Below are 27,735 nucleotides of genomic sequence, written 5' to 3'. Positions count from 1 at the left end.
TTTGGGGGCACACCAACCAGCGTGCTCTGTGTTTCCTTCAGGCCGATACCATCATGCATCCGTGGGTAGCCATCCTGGGCCTCATACTCCTTCTGACAGGTAAGTGAATAGGTGGGCTGTACTTTGGAAGCGCTGAGGAAGGGGGAGTGTGTGTGGGGGTGTGGGTGTGGTGGGGGAGGGTAGGTGTTCTTGGGGTTTGTTGGAAGGTAATGGGGTCAACTAGTGACCAAAGAACCAGGCTGACACCTTAAACCAAAGAAATTGCATAAATGCTAAGAATTACAAAATCTATGGGTAGGTGAACAAGGCACCATGCAGTACAGGATGACATGTGCTGCCATTTGTGTTGAAACCAAAAAAAGGAGTAGGTAGATGGTTGTGTATGCATGAACTACTCAAGCGTATGTAGCAAAGAGTAACGGTTGTTATCACGGTGTGGAAGGGGACGGGAAGAAGAAAAGGGGATAGGGTGGCAAGGAGACGAGTGCTTTATTGTACCATTTTGTGCCGTTTGATTTTTTTTAACCATGTGCAACTATTTCTTTTAAAAAGAAAATATTTTAACTTTCCTGGCAGTCCAGTGATTAAGATTCCGTGACTGCAAAGCAGGGGGTGAGGGTTTGATCCCTGGTTGGGGAACTAAGATCCCACATGCCTCCCGGTGTGGCCAAAAAAAAAATTTAAAAAGAAAAATATGTTAATTCAAAACATTCTGTGAGATAGGGAAAAATTTTAGAAATAGACATATCCTAAGTTTTAAAAACAATCTCTAGAGGTGGGAATGTGAGGAAAGTACATTTTAAAATTATACTTCTAAAACTTAAATTTTTATAATTAGCATGTATTACCTTTGTAGTCCAAAAATGACATTAAGCAAAATTAAATATTATCAGAATTCCAGTGAAAAATATAGACTCTTAATTTATGTAACAATGAGTGTTTTATTCCCAGAGCATTTCCCAAACTCACAGCTCAGTCCTAACTATGATTAACTGTTGAATCTCAGATTTCTTTCAAGGACCACCCAGACTGCATTTGGCAATTCAGCGTTTTTTAAGCCACTGCCACAGGAGAGAGTTTTCCTGCCTATTTGTTTTTAAGAGGCAAAATTTAGTATTTGATCGAATATTCTCCGATTTTTTGGTTTCACCTGGGTAAGTGGACCTTACCACCTGCATTGCAGGGCTGTCATCAACTCACGAGAAAGGATCCCTGCTTAAATTTTTTGGATTGATCGTAAAGCATGATAAGCCTCAGTTCCTCCTGAAACTATTATAAACCCTTTTTTCTAAGAACTGATTTCTAAAGAGTTTACTAGGCTTCTGCCTTCTAGTCAATGCTGCTTTAAGTAAAACACTAGCTCTGCTTTTTTTTTTTAAAAAATAAGAGAGGGGTTGTGAGATGACTTTATTTGCAATAGCCATTTTTAAAATTGCAATAAAAATTGAAAATCAAAACTTTAAATGCAATAGACTTTTTAAAACAGATTTCAACTGAGACAGTGATTGAATCTAGGGGAGAGGAAAAGCCACATGTATGTATTACCTATTAAATAAGCAGATACCTGTCAAACACAGGATGAAGTACACACACACTCATGCATTACTGGAGTATCATTTGTTTCAAACCTTTTGGAAAGAAATTTGGTCATATTCACCAAGAGACTGAATATATTTCTGCCCTTTATCCTGATACTTTCTTTCTTGGAAATCTTTTCCTATTAGGAAATAATCCTGAATACAGAAAAACGTTTATATGATGTTTTATCTACAAATACATCTAGTAAATAGTAACGCTGCTAAAGAATATGTTAACATAGAAAAATGCTTATACTAAATTTTAAAACTCAAGATATAGTCAGATGATTACAAACCAAAGAAGCTATATAAAGAAAAAAAATGAGAATGAAATTAAAGTTAAAATATTGAGACCTCATGCTCAGGTTTCTCTTTATTTACAGATGGTGTAACGTCTTACCCACGAGTGACTGGAGTGGAGGGTCAGTCTGTCAGGCTACCCTGCACCTATGGTGGAGAAGTCAAGAGCATGTGCTGGGGCCAAGGGGCATGTCCTTTAACTCGCTGTGGAAGTGCCATTATCTGGACTAATGGATACAGTGTCACCTTTCAGAAGGACAAACGTTATAAGCTAAACGGAAACATTGGTGAAGGGGATGTGTCTTTGACCATAGAGAATGCAGCTCAGGCTGACAGTGGCTTGTATTGTTGCCGTGTTGAGAAGAGAGGGTGGTTCAATGATATAAAAATCACCCTAGACTTGAGTATAAAGCCAGGTGAGCTTGTCTTCCTCCTTTCTTTGATTACTTCCTGTGGGTTCCCAGAGATAAGAGTTTTCTGTTTGATATTAACTGTCTTCCTTTATTAGGGAAAGAGGAGGTTCCTATAATCTTGTTTTCTAATAACTTTTGGAATAGAATAACTTCTATTAGTGTAGAATGAAGTGTTAAGACCCAACACAGTCAAAAATAAATAAAATAAAAAATAAATTAATTAAAAAAAAAAAAGACTAACCTTGATTCAAGACCATAGTCTAGAGATCTTCCCAGTCAGCAAACTATCTCCTAAAGCAGTGCTTCAAAAATGCTAGTTGGTTCATGAAAAAGCTTTCACTGTTCCACAGTGAACATTTTTATGGAGGTAAATTTATTCCACTTGAAGAACTGCCCTTTTGTCTGAGGTTATGTCTTAGAAGAATTCTCAAGTGTCCTGTCTTAACATTTTAAGACTTATAGAGAATTCATACATATAAAATAGGTAATATAAGGTCCTGTCAAGTAGATGTATCATTTAGCTTTAACAATCATCAATTCAGTCTTGTTGCATATACATTGTATAAGCCTATATAGTTTCACCCCCTCCCTCTGTCCTGTCTTGGATTTTTTGAAGCATATTTCACACCATATCACTAAATTGACTGTTGAAAAAATAAAATGGCTTTATTGCAGTATGAAAACATTTGCATCTCAATAACGTTCACCTGTTGCTTTTAAGAATTTCACAAAATCCAAAAATCTGGGAAGTTTACGTTTTTCCATCTTGATGTAGACATCCTAATTTTTCTTGCCATTTGATGAAAGGAGCAGGTTCTTCAGGATTTCCTGGTTTCTGATGCTCTTTCCTAATGAATCTTCTCCCACTAAAGTCTTCTATTGACAACAGAATCCAATACCTGTGGCCTTCATAAGCTATGACTCTTTTTTGATTTAAATGAACTTGATATTGCAATCTCCCAACTTTTGTACTTGGCTTGTGTCCTTTATAAAGGCAGGTAAAATAAGGTCAATTCTGATGCAGCAAATAGCTGACTCTGGGGAACCTATATGTAGGAGGCAATTTAAAGACACCAAAAGAGGATGGAGATGTAGACATGTGACGAGGCAACGTGTGGAGAAGAGATTATTCTTGGAGTTGTGAAATTATCTGATTGGTCTGGCTGAATATTTTTTTAAAAGGATAGAGAAAGAAATTAGTAGGGGACTTTTTTGTTTCTTTTTGTTTTGTTTTAATTTATTTATTTTTGTCTGCGTCGGGTCTTCGTTGCTGCGCACGGGCTTTCTCTAGTTGCAGAGAGCGGGGGCTGCTCTTCATTGCAGTGCGTGGGCTTCTCATTGCAGTGGCTTCTCTTGTTGCGGAGCATGGGCTCTAGGCACGCAGGCTTCAGTAGTTGTGGCTTGCGGGCTCAGTAGTTGTGGCTTTCAGGCTCTAGAGCGCAGGCTCAGTAGTTGTAGCGCACCGGCTTAGTTGCTTGGCGGCATGTGGGATCTTCCCAGACCAGGGCTCGAACCCTTGTCCTCTGCATTGGCAGGCGGATTCTTAACCACTGCAGCACCAGGGAGGTCCCAGTAGGGGACTTTTAGAGTGCTTAGAAATTCTTTAATAGATGAATATTTACAAAGCCACTGCTCTGTCCAGTGGGAAACGGGTCCGTAACTGAGCCAAAGTGACTCTCTGCCTCCAATCCAATTTTTTGCTTAAGTTTTCTTGCACTTTTCACAGAATCAGCTTACTTTTCAACCTTCTGTTAGGGCTCTTCCTCAGCAGCTCCTCTACCCTTAGTTTCCTAGATTCTTCCTCAGAAAATACTTACCACTGAGGAAGACACATTAGTTAAACAAGCCAGTTAGGTTTCTTCCTTTTTATAGCCTTTGATCAGACTTTTTTGCTTGCTTCCTTTTTTCTCTAGATTTGATTTCAAACTGAAGGGAGGGGATTGGATTGCACTCTTCTTAAAAACCTCTAACTACACTGTTAGAGCAGGGTCAGCAAACTGTAGCCCTAGGACCAGATTAGATTATAAAACAGGCTCACCAACAGTTTTATAAATAAAGTTTTATTGGAACACAGCCACACCCATTAGTTTATATACTGTCTATGGCTGTTTTCACACTGACAGAGTTGAGCAATTACCACTGAGATCACAGGACCCCCAAAGCCTAAAACATTTACTAATGCCTTGTACATAATAGACACTCATAAATATTTGTTGAAAAAAACGTTTTTCTTCTTTAAGGCAAAAATTAGTTAGTTTCCAAACTAAATTGACGTCAATCCCTCAAAAGAGTTTTCACACCAATTGTCTCCTATTCAAGAGCTTTGAGCTTCTAATTTATAGTTAGTAGAGTTGAAATTTAAGAATACTTCTTGTGGGCAAAAAAGATGCCTGGTGAGAAAAAAGTACACATTCTTGATTCAATCCTACAATTTCTGCTTTTGTGCCAGGCACTGTGTTTTGGGTTAATCCTAGTTGCAGTTCTTTCTCTGGGTAGCTCTGAGGACTTCAGTAAGTGGTTTGGAGTCCTATACCATTTCTGACTCTGGAAAGAGACAAAGTCATTACCTTTTGTTATTATCCCTTAGGAAGGAAGGAACCTTAAAAGGTCTAGTCCACCTTCAAACCAAATGCACAAGGCATCTGTGTTATCTAGCGTTTGTTAATGGTGTGAATTAATCCACATTTAGGATGCAGGTCTGTTGGGAGGGTACCCTTAGGACTGACTGAACGGAATGCTATTTGTTTGGTAAATATTCTGGTTCTTGGGAACTACTATTTAGGTCCTAGTCACACGCCACTGAGGACAAACACGGCTTCAGGCTCTAGACTTTTTTCCCTACCCCACAGACCTTTATGAAGATACATAAATCTGATATGTGGGACTAGTCTTTTCAAAGGGCTTCGATACAAATCCCAGGTGTCATTTTTTTATCTCCAAACCTCCCCATATATATTCCTTTCAATGCAGCTGTTTCCTTGTTGTGAACATGTCTTCACTCCCTCCTCAGTCACATATTCTAGTTGACCAATGAGGAGAACTCCGAGTTCATGGGAGATAAGTGCTCACTTCTGCCTGGGGACAGTCCCAGTGGTTGTGTTGGTGCACAGGCCCAGCACATGACTCTTGTTTCCTGCTGCTTGATGAATCCTTGCTTTCATGTTGATTTCTAGCTCCACCTACCACAACAGTAATGACCACTATTACTCCACCAATGACCACTGCTACTACTACTCCACCAACTACCACCACTACTACTCCACCACCAACTACTACCACTACTACTCCACCACCAATGACGACCACTACTGCTCCACCACCAACTACCACCACTAATACTACTCCAACAACAACAATCACCATTACTACTCCACCAACTACCACTACTACTACTCCACCACCAACTACTACCACTACTACTCCACCACCAATGACGACCACTACTGCTCTACCAACAACGATGGTCACCACTGCTCCAACAACAACGAGGGCCTCTACCTCTGCTCTTCCAGTGCCAGCACCCACAGAGAACCTCCAGCCAGGTAAACAGATGTGCTTCTGAGCCCAGAAGGCTTTAAAAGGGAGGATATAGACCATCCAGGGTGTTGTGTTAAGGCAGAAGTGCAATCTGGGGTAAGGATTTGAATAGGCTTCCAAACCTGGCTTCACAGAATCTGTGAACCTCCGTCCCATGTTATATTCACCTTTTGTATGTATAAGCATCTTCAGAGTGAGGAGACCCTATAACTTTTTATCAGATTCTCAAAGGAATTCATTAATAGCAAAAAAAAAAAAAGAAAAAGAAATAAAAAAGCCAGACCACTGATCTTGGACATCTAAGGAGGATGGTGGGGATTTGGCCCAGTTGAACACAGACTTATGAGGAAAAATAGGGAATGCCAGAACAGGGTCAGGTGAATGAGATTCTGTCCTTACAAGGAGCTCTGAATAGAGATCATTTAATGCATTCTGAAGTCTCACCCAACACTTGAGGATAAGATTTCATTGAAGTTCATGTTTACTCTAGAACCATGCTAACTGCTTTACAAGTATTAAGCCACTTCATTCTTATGACAATCCTATGCCTTGTAGGTGTGATTCAATCCTATTTTACATTTGTGAGGACCGAGGCACAGAGTCTAAGTTCAGTGTTGACAGTCATATGAATAGAAAATGGTTGAGTCAAGATTGTCCCCTTTAATTTGAATGTTGGGCCTTTGCTGCCTTCTATTATGAACATAGAGCTTATGTTTGGATGAATTTGTCCTGATCTGGCATTCTCACTGGAAAAGCCTTCATACAATTACCCTGCCTTTTCAGGGTGTCAGTGACTTACACAGTTTTGCTTCTGGCATCCTTTAATTTATTTATGTAGCAGAGTAATGCTATTTATACTGATGACAAAGTAAACATCAGATTTAAGGACTTATGGGATTTAGAGTGCACACGTTTGTTTTTTCAATTCTGGCTACATAGTTCATAGTTCAACTTTATGTTAGATTAAAGTTTAGGTTAATACAAGTGGAAAATAATTTGACTTAAAGCTGGGGAAATAGCTTGCCATTCTGAGGACATGTTTAGGTTCAAACTTTCTATTTTTTGGATTAAAAATGTAACTTTTTAGTGGAGGTTCTCAAAGCCTCCACAACCCTTTGGCACTTGAAAGTGGCTCTGGATCCTGGGGAATAACACAAATATCACAACCTTTTAGCCGAAAAAGTCTGATGGAACATATCGATTTCCCTTCATTCCCGTTGAACCATGTCTATATTCAACCAGGAGGGATCTGAAGGATTGGACTTTGAACTGAGTTTCAAAGAGACGTCTTTAGGTTAAAACTGGGATTTTAGAGCCATAAAACTTTGTAAGAAAAATAGTTTTGTTCCAGGCAGCGAACACACTAGAGCATCTGTTGACTTTCTCAATATTGAGTTAGCTTCTTAATAGTTTGTGCCTGCAGAGGCGGATGGCTTAGTGCTCCTTGTTTGGTGAACATGTGTAAGTTACGGCCTTTGTTTAAAGCAGAGTTTCAGAAGGAAAGTGTTGGTTTATGTGACCTCCTGGGGGATAGTATTAGTTGAGTCTTATAGGCATCCTGATAGTTTCCTAAAGAGTTTGAGTTTAGAGTTGAACTTTACAGTATAGAAAGGAGGTGAACACTGGAGCAGATCCAGGGCAGGGGAATTTATCTTTATATCCATTCCCTCTCTGTGCTCTGTGCCCCGTCCATGCTAGTTGCCTAAAATATTCATGCACTGGTTGGATATAAAGTTGTAGGAGCAGAGGAGAAAAGAAAGATGACCACAAAGACCCAAACTAGCAGATGAAGTTAAGCTCAAGAGGTCTTTTGCATGGATTTAAGTTGACTGAAGACGCTGATCATCTGACTTTCTGATTCATCCTGTTCTTAATTCCTATAGTTCCTAAAGAGAGCCACATCCTGTTACAGATTTGAGCATTAGAGGAAAACAAAAACAAACAAACAAACCCCACCAAAAACAAAAGACAGTTCAAAACAAGAGAAGAGATGATGTTGAAATGTGAACACCATGGTGGGGGAGTGGAAATAGAAAGACCAGTGAGAGGCAATGAGGAAAGCCCAGGTTTGGGAACTCTTGTCCAGCCAGCACCACTAACTTGCTCTGATTTTCTGTAGTGCTCTAAGAGGAAGGGATGTAAAGATCTTATTAAGAGGCAAGTGGTCAACTCTGCAGGTAAAGTGAAATGTCTGATAGAAAATAAAGAAGAGATTTCAAGAAAGGAAAAGGAAACATAACCCTGAGAACTCTTGGTGAAGCTTTTTGGTGAGAAATGGAAGATGAATCAGATAACACAGGAAATCAGTCTTATAAAAAGAGTGACTGGAGGCTTCCCTGGTGGTGCAGGGGTTGAGAGTCCGCCTGCCGATGCAGGGGACACGGGTTCGTGCCCCCGTCCGGGAAGATCCCACATGCGGTGGAGCGGCTGGGCCCGTGAGCCATGGCCGCTGAGCCTGCGCGTCCGGAGCCTGTACTCCACAACGGGAGAGGCCACAACAGTGAGAGGCCTGCGTATCGCAAAAAAAAAAAAAAAAAAGAGTGACCAAAACACAACTGCAAAAGGAACCAAGGTACCAGGAACATTGCTTTGAGGCTCATTACCAAAACTCAGACATTGGACAGTACTGTCACCTTAAAGGGACCTCAAGGAATTAAATATTCTCAGTATGTTTTCCATGCTGGTCAGTGTGTGCATCTCCCTGAAAAGATGTGCGGATGGATAATTAGGAACTTGAATAAGGTGAGGAAAACCAGATTGGGGTTCTTGTGAAGCGGGGAGAGTGGATTAGTGCCCACCTCAAGGCCCTGGTCCACAAAAGTGCAACGCCATTGGTATGAATAAAAGTTTAATTGGTTGTCCTACATAAGATGCACTGTTGTAGGCTTCAGGGGGATCCTAGGAGTATAAAAAGTGAAATAATTCTGTCTATTGATAAGCTCTCCAGATCATTCTCTAGATCAGATTTATTCATGATAATGAAATACCTATGTGGCAGTATACTGCCTGAAGGCCATCCTTGAATATTTTCTAAGAAAGTCAAAGGGTAACTCCTGATTGTAGTTTTGTTTTTTATTTTTCTTGGGGGTGGAAATTTTCCTCCACAAATTGAACACCATTCTTCCATTCTTGTCATTCCAGTAGCTTCTTTATCTTCTCCTACGCAGAGAGCGGAAACCCAGCCTACCACACAGCAAGAAACAAATATAACCGGCTCCCCATCGCACTCTTGCTCAACAGGTAACTTCCGTTTCTTTCCTGAACACCTGGGAGCTTTCAAATTTTGATGAACATCGGCACATTGTTAAGAACACATATTCTGGAATAAGACAGATCTGCCTTGAGTGCCAACACTGGCTACTCCAGTCAGCTATGCGACTTGAACAAACATCTTACCCTCTTTGAATCAATCAGTTTTTATCCTTTGTAAAATGGATGGAATGTTACTGATTTTGTAGAATTCTTGCAAGGATTAAATAAGATAAAGATCTTGGGACACAGTTAAAATGTAAGTGATAGATTTAGTGGCAATTATGACTATTACTTAGAATGTCCAGAAATACATACAACTGAGCGGCATAGACAGCTTATATGATTTGGGAACATCCACATGCATATCAGTATTTTTCTAAATTAAATGAACCAGCTTTGACTTCAAACTTAGTATTGGGCTTACTCCCTTGGGCCAGAGCCTTAAAACAATTAAATCCAAACTACGCTGGTCCGGACCAAACTGGTCACCTGTGTTTATGCTTCCTCTAAGACCCAGAGGCTATGTAGAGCCAGAAGGCTCCCCTTCTGCCTTGTCAAGTTTTCATTTCACATGGACACTTTGAGATGGGTTGAGGACACATGACACTGGCACCAAAGAGGCATGCCCCGCTGAGATTCTGCTATTCCACCCCACTGCAGAAGGAGCCAAGGTACCAAGAACATTGCTTTGGGGCTCATTACCAAGACTCAGACATTGGACAGTACTGTCACCTTAAAGGGACCTCAAGGAATTAAATATTAATTTAATTAATAATTAACAAAAGTCTTCCCCACTCTCCCCAATTTGGGTAGGTACATATTCTCTTGAGATGTAAGATTGACCTGTCTTTCCTGTGATGGAGAAAGGTGATGCTGAGTCCTGTCATCTTTACCAGCTACCTCTGTTACCTATGGTGGTAAATTTGGGGAGTGCCACATGCAGAACCCCTTTGTAATGCAGAGCTAGCTTATGTGTCCTTGTGCCTGTGATACATCCAAACAAGGTGAAGCTTTGCAAGACTCCCCGTGCACATGACTCATCGTGCTCAGGAGTTGCCAATCTGTAGTGGACCCCCAGTATGGCCTACCTTTTGCCAGTCATTCCTGCAAGCTAGCTAGTTTAAAATGGAGCCAAAGTGAAACTCAGAGAGGGACCAATTCACTTGGGATTAGCTAATGGTGACATTTGGTTTTGAAAGTAGACTCCTTAGTGTGAACTGTTTCCGGGCACAGAAACAAAGTGAAAGTAGATTAAAATACAAAGTAACAGCAGTAGGAGCAGCTGCAACCCACACTTTTATGCGATGAGGAAGAAGAAAGTAGGAGTGGAGAATCGTTCTCTAAAATATGTCACTGAAACCTGATCAGGGTAGAGCTTTCCAGAATGGAACAGACATTGGAGCAGCTGTGTCCCCATGACTTCTGTGACTGCTGCCATCTTGTCAGTGTCTGTGAGGCTCTCCAGCCAAATCCTTACAGTGCCCCAGTCAGAATTCCGTGGGTTAAAGCCTCACAAAGCAAAGAATGTTAATCTGGAAGGAAGTTTGGGCATCATATGGCCTGCTACCCACCTTTTGACAGATGGATGTGCCAGCAAACTGTCATATATTACCTCATTTAATTCTTTCAGGGCAGACCTTCCTTACTGCCATTGCCAGACTGGGGAGGCTCTTTAGTTCTGCTTTGGGGATTGATAGCTTCCAATTCAACTGCCAGTTACTGGCTGCATGCCCATGGGCAGTTGTTGCATTCCTCATTTTGCGTGTTTGTGAGGAAGGAAGGACGTGATGTTTGGAAAGTCCATTGCACTGTGTTCCTCCCCCTATTGCTCCTTTCATTATAACATAATAGTAATAGCTGATATTTGTCTAATATGGTGTTTAGTGCATCTTCTAATGTGACAACTTTATGAGACAGACAAGTGCTATCAACAGCTTGTAGTTCAAGGTTACCCCAGCTAGAAATATAAATATATATATATACATACATACATACATAAATGTATATACAAAGGACCTGATCAAGGTCACATTGCCAAGGGACATTGTCAGCACTGAAGTCAAGTTTTATCTGACCCAAGTCCATGTTGTTTTTATTTATTTATTTTTTATGCTGTTTTTGCAACATCACCCATTCTGTACCTGAAGTACTTACTTAAGGTTATAACACAAGTCATACACAGAGCCTAGACTGTAGATATTGTCTTTGGCTCTCTAAGAAGTAGTGTCGGAATGAATAAAATGTAGACACAGTAATGTAAAGTGTAAAAATTTGAGGGGATATAGTTAGTCCAGTTTCATTGCCACTGGACAGTGACATTTTTTTTTTTTTTTTTTTTTTTTTTTGTGGTACGTGGGCCTCTCACTGTTGTGGCCTCTCCCGTTGCGGAGCACAGGCTCCGGACGCGCAGGCTTAGCGGCCATGGCTCACAGGTCCAGCCGCTCCGCGGCATGTGGGATCCTCTCGGACCGGGGCACGAACCCGTGTCCCCTGCATCGGCAGGCGGACTCTCAACCACTGCGCCACCAGGGAAGCCCAGACAGTGACATTTTTATAGCGTTGTCAATAGTTAGGGAATTCGTAAGACCTGCAGTATTTTCACTGAATGGGAATGCAATGTGTGTGGTGGTTATGAGCTGAGGCTATTGTCTTTTACTAGAGTTGGAAACTTTAACCATTTCAGATCTGTTTCCTCATCTATAAAATGGGGTTTAAAAAATTGGTATAAGCATGTAAAGTGGTCAGTAAAAAGAAACCTGTATTTGACCTATAGTTGCTTAGGAGGGCCAACAGTATATGTTCTGTATGACAAACGAGATATTTTAAACACTATTAAAATTTGGATATTCAAAACTTTAAGGCATAATATCCTTTTATATTGGGGTTTTAGGTAGTATAAGATACTTTGGCCTTGGGGCTGATATAACGTATTTTCTAAAGCACTTCTGCAACAATGTCTAGGCACTGTGGCATATAATGTAGGAGTTGGATGCCACCTATTTCAGATATCTTAGTACATTTCACACACATTTTGAATATAAAACCAATGTAACAACTATTTTGAACGGGGTGGTTCTGCTCTTTGGATGTGCAATGGCCTCTGAGCATCCTCACTGGCAGCTTCTTAGCTGTCATGAAAATATTAATTACATAACTTTAAGTGGCAATTTTTAACCTACTTCTGATAATGGGCCACTATGACTGCTCTAAAATTGTAGGTAAACTTTCTGTGTACGTGCATTTTTTTCCACAGAGAGAAAAAAAAGGGTTCATTTTGGAAGGGTCCATGACAAAACTGTTTAAGAAGCACAACCTTACAGGTTAAATTAATAAATGTTAGTAACTTGGTATAACTCTTGCAAGCCTACAACATTTAGCTATATGATTATTCAACTTTTCATTCATTACCAGAAGGCAATGTGAATATATTTGGTGTTTGCAGTGAAAATTCAATACTTTTTGTCTTTCTAATTCATTTTCCTTCTTGTTGAGCAGATGGGTATGGCACTGTGACCCAGTCTCCAGATGCCCTTTGGCATAACAATCAAACTGTAAGCATATTCCTTCCTACTTTATTAGCCAGATTCACTTGTATGTCTCCCTGGAAGCAAGTTACATTTAGAGATTGTTATTGTAAGACTAGTCCACACATTTCAAATAAAGGAAGAAAAGAATTTGACTCTTAAATAAGGATGCTTTAATTAACTTAAAAAGTTTATATAGATGCACTAGTTGTCAGAAATACCTGAAAAGTGATATTTTACTCTCTCTCTCCACACACAAACACACACACACACACACACACACACACACACACACACTACAGACTTTCTCCTGCCCAGAAAATTAGAAAAAATGAGTGAATTAATTCAAGGATCATGCGTTAATGTTACATACCAAGGACGGCTTCAGTGATCGTTAGAGAAGTAACGCGCTTTGAATTGATGTGGTGGAATGGGGACCATCCCAACTAAAAGTATTACATAAATGAAAGTGTGCTTGCTTAAACATAGGCCCCCTAATATCCTTTTCCAACCCAATTGTCCTCCTATATAGAAATTTTGAGGCCACTTCTGAGTCTTTCTATACATAAACCTCCCCATATGATGACTTATTAAGGTCCTAACATCTTGAAAAAATTTGTGATTCTGTAGGATGTTGTCATACTTTTTCCACAGTTAGATTGAGAAAAATCTAAGGGGCTTTATTCTTATAATGTTCATCAAAACCTCATCTTCCTAAGTTAGAAGAATTTATCAATAGGTCCTTTACTTTTGGTTCCCTTGGGTGAACCAACTTTCCTTTGACCACGTGCAAATAATTCTTAGAAGCAACAAACCTAAAGAGCTTCAGGTATGAGCGTCATCCTGATCACAATTGGTGAGAAGTTGCAGCATGGCCATTGTAAGAGAAATTCAAGCTCAGGCAAGTGGGGTTATTAGTGTGAGGTCAAATGGCCTTATGTTACATACCTTAGTGACAACGAGAGCACCACTACATAGGAATGATATTGAAGATTTTAACAGCTCTTATGGTATGGGCCCTGATTGATCTGATGGATATGTGCTGAATTTGTATATGCCTGTTAAATAGCAGAACTGCCACAACGTAAATGACTGTTATATTGTTATAGCTGGATTAAGAAAAAAGAAACAAACATTCTGAACGATGAGATTGTTCTTTACCTCAGTTACCGGCAGGACAGGTATGTTTAGCAGCAAGTAGAAGCAAGTTCACAACAGGCAAAATCGTGGGCTTTTTGTGTCTTGACTCTGAAGATGTCAAGGTGTCTCCCAGGTATCCTGAAACCAAGCAGCATATATTTCGACCCAGTAAATCAACTTCCTGAACTCCATATTAGGGAGAGAATTGAACAAATATGTGAAGATGTATAAGAAAAGATGTTCATTGCTGTTATTTGTACTCATGAAAATGTTATAAACAACCTAAATGTTCAATAATAAGGGATTAATTACTTAGTCAGTTAAGCATGCCCGCTTATTGCCATTAAACATGTTGTCACTGCAGTGCATTTACTGACATGAGAAGACAGTGTTGATTGTTAAATGAAAAAACTAACTTTTAAAATAGTGTAGGGACTTCCCTGGCAGTCCAGTGGTTAATAAGACTCTGTGCTTCCAATGAAGCGGGTGCTGGTTCGATCCCTGGTTGGGGAGCTAAGATCCCAAATGCCGTGCAGCACGACCAAAAAATGTGTGTGTGTGTGTGTGTGTGTGTGTGTAGTGTATATACTGTAGTATATATTGAATATAGTAACTACTTCTGTTAAGAAAAACACTAGGATAAAATTCTAGAAGAGTATGTAATGAAAAATGGTAATAGTGGCTGTTTCTGGATGTTGGGATTATGGTTGATTTTTGTTTTCCTTTCTTTATGCTTAGCTGCACATTCTAAAATGAAACTGCAGTTTTCATGTAACATAATATTTTTAAAAAGGAAGCAAAGCCTGCTTCCTGTAACTCCATGTTCCATGTAACCCCTTTACCCCCCACAAGTAAGGTAATTACACAGCTTTTTCCTCCCAAGACACTGGCTGTTCCCCCTTTAAGCAAGGACAGCTCATATTGTAAGTCACCATCCTTTGTGTTCCTCATAGTGTTGATCAGGAAGTACCTAAATTATCTTTCCCAAGAACCCTATTTAATCTGCATTTGACAGACAGAGAAACAGAGGTTCAGAGAGGATAAATAACATGTCTAGGGTCACACAGCAACTAAGTAAAAGAGCTGGAATTTTGACTCCAGAGATTAAACTCTTATGCAGGAAGAGATTTGAGACTTAATCTTTTTCTCTGATCTTCACTTCCTTTCTGTTAAAATACCTACCCCATGGGGCCTCTTTAGGATTAGAGTTAAGTTATGTAAAGGGGCTGAACATGATGCATGGCGTATTTCAGTTTTATTCCAGGAGGTGATGATCCCTTATGAACCATACTAGGAGATTTAAATGAAGTTGTATTTCTTTCCAGTTGTGCAACATTTTAATTGTTAAGCAGGGCCATGTATATGAGCATCTACTTTCAAGTCCATTTATAAATACATAGATGGAATCTTGAATTCTAGTTAAAAAAAAAGTTTTGTAATCAAGGGCCAATTTTAATAATTGAACACATTCACATAGCTTGAGATAACACCACCACGTCAACTTATATAGGAACAAAAATTGTTGTTTTCTTTTTTAATATCATAAGAGGATTATTTATGAAAATAGCTTATTAATTTTTTAAAATAGGTATAATTTACATATAATAAAGCACACTCATTTGAAGTGTACAGTTTGAGTTTTGACAAATGTATACACCTCTGTAAATACCACCGCAAGCAAGAGATAAAACATTTCCACCATCCCCAAATACATTCTGAATTCTAAATTGTCTTAGAATTTCACCACATGGTTATAATTTTAAATCATTTGGTCTTCCCCTCATGATCCGGAACTAGCCAAAGGCCAATAAAGATAAGTGTGTCTGTGTACATTATTTTCAGAAATGTTTTCTACCCATAATTCTAAGAAGATTTTTTTTTTTTGGTCTGCTGATGTTTCCTTAGCTTGTGACGCTGGCACAAGATCCATGGATGAGCACCAATAAGGGAGTCTACATTGGAGTCTGTGTTACTGCCTTCGTATCATTGCTCACATTTTTGGTTTTCATGATTAGCAAAAGTAAGTCACCTCAGGACTGTGCCTGCGGGAGTTTTCTTGAGCCAAACTGCCTGTAGCCCTACACACCACATGATTTGAATTTCACATAACTTCCTTGGTTTTTACGTTGTTCTTTTTTTATTTTTTCTTTATCTTAAAATTATTGTCCCATAGAGAGAAACATGATATTTAAATTCTCCATAGGAAAAATTAAATATGGAGAAATAAATGTTGATTGGGTAGAGTTGGGGTTTGGAAGGTAGCAAGCCATTGTAATATATAAGATGTGTTCATTCCTCCTTTCCCCCTTCCCTCAAGAACCAAGTTTTGGCCCTATAGGGGGTGAAATTGTTGAGGGTGTTACAACACCCACTTAACAGAAGAAGCAAATGGGACATTGAGAGGGATACATGATTTCAGGGCTAAGAGTAGAACAAAGGGGTTCACAAGGCAGCCATCCAGGGCCTCCTGGTCTCCTTCCACCAGTTGTGCGTGTGTGTAAAACCTGTCACCTATGGAAGAAACACAATCCCCCATTTTTTTTACAGTGAAATATAATTGCATTAAAGTAAGTTGGGACATATGGGTGAATACACTAAACTATTAGTAAACATGAGATACTTTACACTAAGGGGCTTATTTGGCTCCTACAGATTCAAAAAAAGTTACCTGGAGTTATCAGGCGAGGGTCCAGATTGGGTTTTTTCCCCTTCTTTTTAAAAATATTTTCTTGTAAATTAATTTTTTCAGCTTCTGAGGTCTGTACAGATTTTGTTCATATCAAAGTAATAACAGTAATAATATACTTGTTTGGAAAAAAAATCTCATGAACTCTGTATCTTACATGTTTAATTTTCTCTCACTTCTTCCCCAATTTAGGATATTTTTGCCTGAGTAGCAAGGTGGAGCTGCTACGGTAAGGTTGAAAGTTTATGTCAATGCTTTTTGATATTCTTACTCTAGTAAAAATAAGGATAATTTCTCTCTTTTCCTTCTGAACTCTCCATTTTATACTCTGGATCCTGAAAAATCTAGTATATAGGACACCTCCATTGCCGTCCAACCTTCCAGTGATATTTTTAGCATCTCTGTATTTCCCTGGAATTGCGCCAGAACTGCTCCAGAAACAGTACCTCAAACCTGACCGCTAGAGCAAGAGAACTAAATTGCAGATTTTGTTTGATGGGACATTTGAATGGGTTGTTTGGTTTGTTATTTGATTTCATTCAGGGCTTTGTTTATTGAGTGTTTATTGAATGCCTACTAAATTCCAAAGAGATGGACAAAACAGACAGAAACGTATAAATGAATAAGCAGGGTATTTTTAGAACTTGCAGAGAAATGCCATGGGGAATACAGAGCAAGGCAATAGGCTATGTGAGTGAGCCCCAACGGAGCAGAAGGCAGTTCTGCAAAGATCTGGAGGAAGATGACTCCAGGCTGAAGACATACAAAGGCACAGGCTAAGGCACGTGCTTCCAGCTCCCCCCCCTTCCCACCATCCCCATTGTTACATGCCCAGCCTGCTCTGTTCCTTTACATTAGTTGTTGGGCCTCATAGCACTTGAATTTTTTGCAAATCTACCCCATTGCCCAGGGAAAGTGAAATCCTCTTTATATGCATTCATGTAGTCATTTCCCCAAACACCTGTCTGTAATGGTAGGAAACATCTGCCTACTTCCAAATCCAAATAGCCTGCTTCATTTGGTCCAGCTTGGACTTTTTTTTTTTGAGATATAGTTGTTTTACAATGTTGTGTTCGTTTCTACTGTACAGCGAAGTGGAGTTCCCTGTGCTATACAGCAGGTTCTTATCAGTTATCTATTTTATACATATTGGTGAATATATGTTAATCCCAATCTCCCAATTCATCCCTCCCCACCCCCACTTCCCCCCTTCGTGTCCATATGTTTGTTCTCTACATCTGTGTCTGTATTTCTGCCTTGCAAACTGGTTCATCTATACCATTTTTCTAGATTCCACATATATGCATTAATATACGATATTTGTTTTTCTCTTTCTGACTTACTTCACTCTGTATGACAGTCTCTAGGTCCATCCATGTCTCTACAAATGACCCAGTTTCGTTCCTTTTTATGGCTGAGTAATATTCCATTCTCTATATGTACCACATCTTCTTTATCCATTCATCTGTCGATGGACATTTAGGTTGCTTCCATGACCTGACTATTATAAATAGCACTGCAATGAATATTGGGGTGCATGTGTCTTTTTGAATGATGGTTTTCTCTGGGCATATGCCCAGTAGTGGGATTGCTGGGTCATATGGTAATATAGATTTTCTGATGATGGCCGTTCTAACTGGTGTGAGGTGATACCTCACTGTAGTTTTGATTTGCATTTCTCTAATAATTAGTGATGTTGAGCAGCTTTTCAAGTGCTTCTTGGCCATCTGTATGTCTTCTTTGGAGAAATGTCTATCTAGGTCTTCTGCCCACTTTTGGATTGGGTTGTTTGTTTTTTAGATATTGAGGTACATGAGCCGTTTATATATTTTGGAGATTAATTCTTTGTCCGTTGATTCGTCTGCAAATATTTATCTCATTCTGAGGGTTGTTTTTTCATCATGTTTATACTTTCTTTTGCTGTGCAAAAGCTTTTAAGTTTCATTAGGTGCCATTTGTTTATTTTTGTTTTTATTTCCATTACTCTAGAAGGTGGGTGAGAAAAGATCTTGCTGTGATTTATGTCAAAGAATGTTCTTCCTATGTTTCCCTCTAAGAGTTTTATAGTGTCCGGTTTTACATTTAGGTCTCTAATCCATTTTGAGTTTATTTTTGTGTATGGTGTTAGGGAGTGTTCTAATTTCATTTTTTTACATGCAGCTGTCCAGTTTTCCAAGCACCACTTATTGAAGAGACAGTCTTTTCTCCATTGTATATCCTTGTCTCCTTTGTCATAGATTAGTTGACCATAGGTGCATGAGTTTATTATCTCTGGGCTTTCTATCCTGTTCCATTGATCTAAATTTCTGTTTTTGTGCCAGGACCATATTGTCTTGATTACTACAGCTTTGTAGTATAGTCTGAAGTCAGGGAGTCTGATTCCAGATCTGTTTTTTGGTTTTTTTTTTCTCAAGATTGCTTTGGCTATTTGGAGTCTTTTGTGTCTCCATACAAATTTCAAGATTTTTTGTTCTAGTTCTGTAAAAAATGACATTGGTAATTTGATAAGTATTACATTGAATCTGTAGATTGCTTTGGGTAGTATAGTCATTTTCACAATATTGATTCTTCCAATCCAAGAACATGGTATATCTCTCCATCTGTTTGTGTCATCTTTGATTTCTTTCATCAATGTCTTACAGTTTTCTGAGTACAGGTCTTTTACCTTCTTATGCAGGTTTATTCCTAGGTATTTTATTCTTTTTGTTGCAATGGTGAATGGGATTGTTTCCTTAATTTCTCTTTCTGATCTTTCGTGGTTAGTGTATAGGAATGCAAGAGATTTCTTTGCATTAATTTTGTATCCTGCAACTTTACCAAATTCATTGGTTAGCTCTAGTAGTTTTCTTGTTCTTTAAAAATTGCCATTGGTAATTTGATAAGGATTACTTTGCATCTTTAGGATTTTCTATGTATAGTATCATGTCATCTGCCAGCACTGACAGTTTTACTTCTTCTTTTCCAATTCGTATTCCTCTTATTTCTTTTTCTTCTCTGATTGCTGTGGCTAAGACTTCCAAAACTATGTTGAATAATAGTGGTGAGACTGGACATCCTTGTTTTATTCCTGACCTTAGAGGAAATGCTTTCAGTTTTTCACCATTGAGAATGATGTTGCTGTGGGTTTGTGGTATATGGCCTTTATTATGTTGAGGTACCTTCTCTCTATGCCCACTTTCTAGAGGGTTTTTATCATACACAGGTGTGGAATTTTGTCAGAAGCTCTTTCTGCGTCTATTGAGATGATCACATGGTTCTTATTCTGCAATTTGTTAATGTGGTGTATCACATTGATTGATTTGCATATATTGAAGAATCCTTGCATTCCTGGGATAAATCCCATGTGGTCATGGTGTATGATCCTTTTAATGTGTTGTTGCATTCTGTTTGCTAGTATTTTATTGAGGATTTTTTGCATCTATATTCATCAGTGATATTGGTCTGTAATTTTCTTTTTTTGTAGTGTCTTTGTCTGGTTTTGGTATCAGGGTGATGGTGGCCTCGTAGAATGAGTTTGTGAGTGTTCCTTCCTCTGCAATTTTTTGGAGGAGTTTGAGAAGGGTGGATGTTAGCTCTTCTCTAAATGTTTGATGGAATTCACCTGTGAAGCCATGTGGTCCTGGACTTCTATTTGTTGGAAGGTTTTTAATCACAGTTTCAATTTCATTACTTGTGATTGGTCTGTTCATATTTTCTATTTCTTCCAGGTTAAGTCTTGGAAGGTTATACCTTTCTAAGGATTTGTCCATTTCTTCCAGGTTATCCATTTTATTGTCATAGAGTTTGTTGTAGTAGTTTCTTATGCTAATTTGTATTTCTGCGGTGTCTGTTGTAACTTCTCCTTTTTCTTTTCTAATTTTATTGATTTCAGTCCTTTCAGTCTTTTTCTTGATGAGTTTGCCTAAAGGTTTATTTATCTTCTCAGAGAACCAGCTTTTAGTTTTATTGATCTTTGCTATTTTTTCCTTTGTTTCTATTTCATTTTTTTCTGCTCTAATGTTTATGATTTCTTTCCTTCTACTAACTTTGGGTTTTGTTTGTTCTTCTTTTTCAAGTTCCTTTAGGTGTAAGTTTAAATTGTTTATTTGAGATTTTTCTTGAGGTAGGGTTGTATTGCTATAAACTTCCCTCTTAGAACTGCTTTTGCTGCATCCCATAGATTTTGGATCATCGTGTTTTGTTGTCATTTGTCTCTAGGTATTTTTTGATTTCTGCTTTGATTTCTTCAGTGATCTCTTGGTTATTTAGTAGCATATTGTTTAGCTTCCATGTGTTTGTGTTTTTTACATTTTTTTCCTGTAATTTATTTCTAATATCATAGTGTTGTGGTTGGAAAAGATGCTTGATACAATTTCAATTTCTTTAAATTTACCCAGGCTTGATTTGTGACCCAAGATGTGATCTATCCTGGAGAATGTTCCATGTGCACTTGAGGAGAAAGTGTAATATGGTGTTTTTGGATGGAATGTCCTATAAACATCAATTAAATCTATCTGGTCTATTGTGTCATTTAAAGCTTGTGTTTCCTTATTAATTTTCTGTCTGGATGTTCTGTCCATTGGTGTAAGTGAGGTGTTAAAGTCCCCCACTATTATTGTGTTACTGTCAATTTCCTCTTTTATAGCTGTCAGCATTTGCCTTACATATTGTGGTGCTCCTATGTTGGGTACATAGATATTTATAATTGCTGTATCTTCTTCTTGGATTGATCCCTTGATCATTAGGTAGTGTCCTTCCTTGTCTCTTGTAACATTCTTTATTTTAAAGTCTATTTTATCTGATATGAGTATTGCTACTCCAGCTTTCTTTTTTTTTTTTTTCCAGCTTTCTTCTGATTTCCATTTGCATGGAATATCTTTTTCCATCCCCTCACTTTCAGTCTGTATGTGTCCCTAGGTCTGAAGTAGATCTCTTGTAGACAGCATATATATGGGTCTTGTTTTTGTATCCATTCAGCCAATCTGTGTCTTTTGGTTGGAGCATTTAATCCATTCACATTTAAGATGATTATCAATATGTATGTTCTTATGACCATTTTTTTAATTGTTTTGAGTTTGTTTTTGTAGGTCCTTTCATTCTCTTGTATTCCCCAATTAGAGAAGTACCTTTAGCGTTTGTTGTAGAGCTGGTTTGGTGTTGCTGAATTCTCTTAGCTTTTGCTTGTCTGTAAAGGTTTTGATTTCTCCATCAAATCTGAATGAGATCCTTGCTGGGTAAAGTAATCTTGGTTGTAGGTTTTTCCCTTTCATCGCTTTAAGTATATCATGCCACTCCCTTCTGGCTTGTAGAGTTTCTGCTGAGAAATCAGCTGTTAACCTTATGGGAGTTCCCTTGTATGTTATTTGTCGTTTTTCCCTTGTGGCTTTCAATAATTTTTCTTTGTCTTTACTTTTTGCCAATTTCATTACTATGTATCTTGGTGTGTTTCTCCTTGTGTTTATCCTGTATGGGACTCGCTGCACTTCCTGGACTTGGGTGGCTATTTCCTTTACCATGTTAGGGATATTTTCAACTATAATCTCTTGAAATATTTTCTCTGGTCCTTTCTCTCTCTCTTCTCCTTCTGGGACCCCTATAATCCGAATGCTGTTGCATTTAATATTGTCCCAGAGAATCTCTTAGGCTGTCTTCATTTATTTTCATTCTTTTTTCTTTATTCTGTTCCACAGCAGTGATTTCCACCATTCTGTCTTCCAGGTCACTTATCCGTTCTTCTGCATCAGTTATTCTGCTATTGATTCCTTCTAGTGTATTTTTCATTACAATTATTGTATTATTCATCTCTGTTTGTTTGTTCTTTAATTCTTCTAGACCTTTGGTAAACATTTGTTGCATCTTCTTGACCTTTGCCTCCATTCTTTTTCTGAGGTCATGGATCACCTTCACTATCATTATTCTGAATTCTTTTTCTGGAAGTTTGCCTATCTCCACTTCATTTAGTTTTATCTTGTTCTGAGGTTTTATCTTGTTCTTTCATCTGGGACATGGTCCTCTGCCTTTTCATTTTGTCTGTCTTTCTGTGATTGTCCAGCTTGGGCTTTAAACAGGTCTTTCTTCGATTCCAAATCCATCCCTCTTAAGCTGCCAGATGTTATTCCTAGTTCTCTTTCATTGGATGTTATTACATAGTCTTTCCTATGTCTGAGTTAATCATATGAGCCAATCCACAGAACATGCCTTGAACTATGCCAAACATATTGCAAGTGTTCCATAAACATTGGCTTTTATTATTGCAGTCATGCCCTTCACAGCAGTGAACCTGTAAACCCTTCATAGGCACTATTATTATTCTTAGTCTACAGATTGGAAAACAGGTTTAGAGATGTTAAGCAACATCCAAGGTCACACACCACAGCAGGTAAAAGACTCAGTCTTATGTCTCTTAGAGTCCAAAACCTATACTTATAGAAATTTTTGACTATCTGCTTCCAGGAACGGCAGAAAAAAAATACTCCCTACAGGCAGAAAAGCATGAAAGATAGCATCCTTTTAGTTTATTTTTGTCCTTTTGCTGTTAACGTTTTTTTAAAGTTTCACTTTTTGTCATCTAATTAGAAAAGAAAATATTCATTGTAGGAAATACTGTATAATACAGCAAAGCAAAGCAAAACAAAACCAAAACTGAGCATTTCCCCATGAAGTTATTTTTGGTGCACCTATATCACATTGATTCATTTTGAGCTGCTGACACCTAAACGGTTTCCACACATGTGTGACTAATCCATTTAAAGATCAGAGCTGAATGAAGATGTAGTACATTTCATATCATTTCTGGGCAGGCTTAACTAATAAAAAGTAGTAACTGTATACACTACAAATTATAAAAGAGTAGCAATATCAAAACTCCACAAATGACCTATTCATATTGATGTGTGAGCATATGTGTTATAAAAGTCATTTAACCCATGGCTTTCTAATTTTGACCATTAAGGCATGGTAAGATTTTTGACTCCATGATCTAGTATACACTTTGATGAAACAATACTATTTTACTATACCAGTATGCTCTGATATTTTGTATACTTATATATATTTATCTTAAAAACAGGATATAGAGCACTAAATAGATTTAATAACCCTCTCTAAAGGGTCACAGTCCACAGTTGGAAAAACACTAGCCAAACCATTTCCTAGCCGTCTTTGAGAATATGTATACTGGTTTAGTACTTCAATTTGATGTCTGATGTTTGTCTTCTTAGATTTTCTTTCTTTGTTTTTTTTAAAAATATTTATTTATTTATTTGGCTGCATCGGGTCTTAGTTGTGGCACATGGGATCTTCTTTGAGGCATGTGGGATCTTTTGTTGCAGTGCATGGGCTTCTTTCTAGTTGTGGTGTACGGGTTTTCTCTCTCTAGTTGTGGCACGTGGGCTCCAGAGTGTGTGGGCTTTGTAGTTTGCAGCATGAGGGCTCTCTCACTGAGGCCTGCAAGCTCAGTAGTTCTGGCACACGGGCTTAGTTGCCCCATGGCATGTGCAATCCTAGTTCCCCGACCAGGGATTGAACCTGTGTCCCCTGCATTGGAAGGCAGATTCTTTACCACTGGACCATCAGGGAAGTCCCTAGATTTTTAATTTTTGTATTCTATTACATGAGACTCTAGAAGGAGACCAGTCTGAGGTTTCTGAAACTACTGCTGAGGTTTTCTACCTGCTTATTAAACAGACTTTCCTGAAATTTCATATTCACAACTCTGAAAGCTTCTATTTATTTCATAGGCTGTGTGAATGGGGTTCTGGGAAATGCAAATACCCATTCTTACTTGAACATAAACAAATGCACTGCTCATACTTGAGAAGTGGTCTGCTTTTCTCTTACTCATGTTATTCTTTCTGTAGTGTGATTCCGTTGAGGGACTCTCACATTGGAGCTTTGAAAAATGCAGCTCTGAAGCCTGTCCGAGCAGAAGACAATATCTACATTATTGATGACCTTCATTAAGTCATGGATCCAGTGGCCTTCTAAGGCATTATGCCCTTGACTGTGGAAGACAGTGACCAGATATCACTGTGCCAGAGTCCTTTCATGAAGCAGGACAATTTTTCCATCAGTTTCCCATGGCATTCCAACCAGTCGGTGATATTGGGTAGAGTGAGTGTAGCTCATCTGTGTACCGTCAACCTCTGTAACATTGTCCTAATTTTTTATACTAAAACTGGTTTAATCTTTCTGGTCATTGCAGAGCTCTCTCCAAAACATGAAATTTATTCCTTAGAATTGTACATTCTCTTTAGACCCTATGAATCCTGTTTTCTATCAAGAATTCTCCTTGGGGAGACAGAATAAACACTACTACCTCAGTTACCAAAGCTGTCAAGAAGAGCTGAATACCACTTAAAATCAGCAAATCCAATTTGGGACTTAAAGGACTTAACTTGGAAGCATTTCATGATTGTCTTTTTTTTTAATCAAGTAACTTCAAATGTTATATTCCTTAGGGCCCCCAAGGGTTTCAAATCATGGGAGTGTACAGGTTTTTATTTACACAATGGGAAAATGTGAGTGTGATTTTGCCATTATAGGTAGATCTGGTTTCTCAGGGCTCTGGAAATAGAATTGCTTTCCCTGGGACCAGGATGGGTATTTTAGCAGTTAGAAGAAGCTAGCGTAGTGAGTGGACCATGGAGACACCAGGGGAAGAAAATCAATTGCCACATGATTTATGCTGTTTCTGCTACATTGGTGCCACAGTTCTAGGCACTTATGCAGACAACTGGCAGACTCTCTGATGTAATTTTTAGAATGAGGTAGGGTGGAAATAAAAGGAAAAAAGAGGGGGAGGGAGTAGTAAAAGAGGCTTTCTGACTTAGAAAAGCTAGTTTGCAAATATAATAGTGTTGTTTGAGAGTGTTACCAGTTTCAACCAAAATGCTAAATTGTCCTCGAACCACTTTGATTTTTAAAATTGTTTTGGAAGGATAAAGGGTCTTTTTCATATTGAATCAATTCCTGTGTTATATCTTTTTCACAGCTCAATTAAATTTTTGGTTTTTCCAGAAGAGTTAGAGAAAGGCTAACGGTAAGGATATTTTTAATCACTAGGAGCATTTCTACATGAACAGTTAACAAGACTGGAAATTAATTTCAATTTGAGCAAACCCTGAAACAACTCATGCTTGAGTTATTTGGGAGGTGTTCAGAGCTACTCTCACCAAAGTGGTCCATGAGGGCTGGATGCTCGTTTTTGAAGGCAATGTTTTTGACACTTCTGCGGAGTTCTGGGAAATTAACAGGACCTCTGAATAAAGGTTATGGGGCAAAGAAGATTGCTAAACATTGTATAATAGTTTTCACAAGTGGGACCAGGCTGATCTAGTTTAAAAAATTATATTCCAACTACAGGGATTTTTTTTTTTTTAAATTCAAGACAACATGCATAACCACAGTGATTTCAAATTAATGTCAAGATGGATAACTTCTCTGGAAAGAGCTAACAACATCGGGCTGCATCCCTATGCAGCCAGGGCCCCACTAGATGGCGCCACATCCCTCAGCCCCGCCCCAGCCCTTGCCTTGCCTGCAGGCTCACGTTTGTTACCTGCTTTGTGGCTTGTGGGGCTTTGAATTTTTTGATGCGTGCTCTATTCTCCATATCCTTCCTGGAGTTTTGTGATGACACATTACAGGTTGTGGGAATTTGATCGACTTTATTCAATCCAGCATTTCCAAAATTTGTTTAAAATCCCTGAGCACCATGACTACTGGCATACCCAGTAGCATTCTGTGAAACAAGATGGGGAAACTGGGAGAAAGCGGATGGTACACAGAATTAGAGATAGGACCTGAGTTCTAATCCTAACTCTTACCAGTAACATTGATGACATTAGGATAAATCATTCTTTATGCCTAAGTTTTTAATATATTTTTTAATGAAGTAGAGATGATTTACAATGTTGTGCTAAATTTTTTTTACACCTCTTAGAATTATTTCCAAACATACATTGGTGTATAGTGGTAATTCCAATGACATATTCTTTGTGAGAAAAATAAAAGTGAAAAACACTACAGAAATGCAAAGGTTTCTTTTGTGTGTGTGTGGAGTTGGTAGTGATAGATCTAGCATCAGTGCTCAGTAAATAATTTCAACGGTGTTGCATTCATAAGTCTCTTGCTATATGGTACCTTTTATTATTTTTCTGAATAATGTTTCTGTTTTTGAAAAGTTGATATTGGGTAATTTGGCTATCATTTTAAACTGTACAAAAATTTGTCAATAACTGAGAGGGAGCATGGGTTAGAGGGAAGGAAGGGGAGGTACTTAGTTAATATTAAATTCTTTTCTGTAAAAGTACCAATTTTATATAATGAATTTACTTTTGTTTTTGATCTTTTGAGACCATCGAGATTCCATTTTCTACAATCGATCTTGGGGCTTTAGGACACTGGTATAATTAAAGCTATATATTTGAACTTAGGAAATTCTGCACATCTTTAAAAGTAGAGGAACCAATCTTTCATTGATGGCTGTGAAGATAATTTTGTGAGTACATGCAAGTGTGAGGGACTCCTCATCATGAGCTTGATTTGTACATACACTCATTAATAAAACACATTTTTGTTTTCATTTTGGAAATTGACTTGTTTTCTTATTCTCATCATTTAGTCAAGGCCAGCCATCTTCAACTTGCTGTGGACTCTCAGGACAAGGGCAAATGGGGCAAGATTTGAGAGTCAGGTGTGCCTGACATTCCTCTAGGTGCTGTGGGTGGAACAGAGAACAGCGCTGAACTCCAGTTCCCAAGGAGCTCCAATTCAGTAGGAAAGAAAACCCCACACCATCAATTCTGGTGCTGGTAATGATAAGGAAAAAAAGATATACACCGGTAGAGCTGAACTTCTCAAACATGGCGTTTGGGGCCAGATAACCCTTTGTGGTAGGGGGCTGTACTGTGCATTACATGATTGTTTATCAGCATCCCTGGCCTCTACTCACTAGAGAACACTTGTGACCCCCAGGTAGTGACAACTACAAATGTCTGTAGACATTACCAACGTCTCCTGAGAGGCAATAATACCCTTGGTTGAAAACTGCTGTGATAGAGGATGCCTGGAGGGGAGCGCTTGTGGGGAATTGGTGTAACTTTTGCTGAGTTGGTCAGGAGCTGCCTCTGGGAAAGCAGTGACGTTTGAGTTGAAACCGAAAGAATGTGTAGGTGGCAGTGACGTGAAGAAATCCAGCAAACGCAGAGGCCCTGAGGTAGGAATAAGCTTGTATGTTAAGAGGGAGAAAGTATGGTGTGTTCCAAGGACTAAAAAAGCCAGTGTGGCTGAGGCAGAGTGAGTGAGGAAGATTGAAAAGAAATGAA

General features: G+C 38.6%; 1 protein-coding gene across 1 annotated transcript; it reads left to right on the top strand.

Annotated features, from left to right (window-relative positions):
- Nucleotides 1-26,925, top strand: HAVCR1 (hepatitis A virus cellular receptor 1). Its single transcript, XM_067730135.1, has 8 exons — nucleotides 1-99; nucleotides 1,961-2,293; nucleotides 5,464-5,832; nucleotides 8,969-9,067; nucleotides 12,575-12,630; nucleotides 15,649-15,763; nucleotides 16,622-16,658; nucleotides 24,268-26,925. The coding sequence occupies exons 1-8, from the start codon at nucleotides 54-56 to the stop codon at nucleotides 24,368-24,370; spliced, it is 1,158 nt and encodes a 385-aa protein (XP_067586236.1). The 5' UTR covers nucleotides 1-53; the 3' UTR covers nucleotides 24,371-26,925.
- The last annotated feature ends 810 nt before the right edge of the window (nucleotides 26,926-27,735 follow it).

The sequence above is a fragment of the Pseudorca crassidens genome, chromosome 3 (genome assembly GCF_039906515.1).
Source record: "Pseudorca crassidens isolate mPseCra1 chromosome 3, mPseCra1.hap1, whole genome shotgun sequence".
Classification (NCBI taxonomy): domain Eukaryota; kingdom Metazoa; phylum Chordata; class Mammalia; order Artiodactyla; family Delphinidae; genus Pseudorca; species Pseudorca crassidens.
This window is presented reverse-complemented; position numbering and strand designations above follow the sequence as displayed.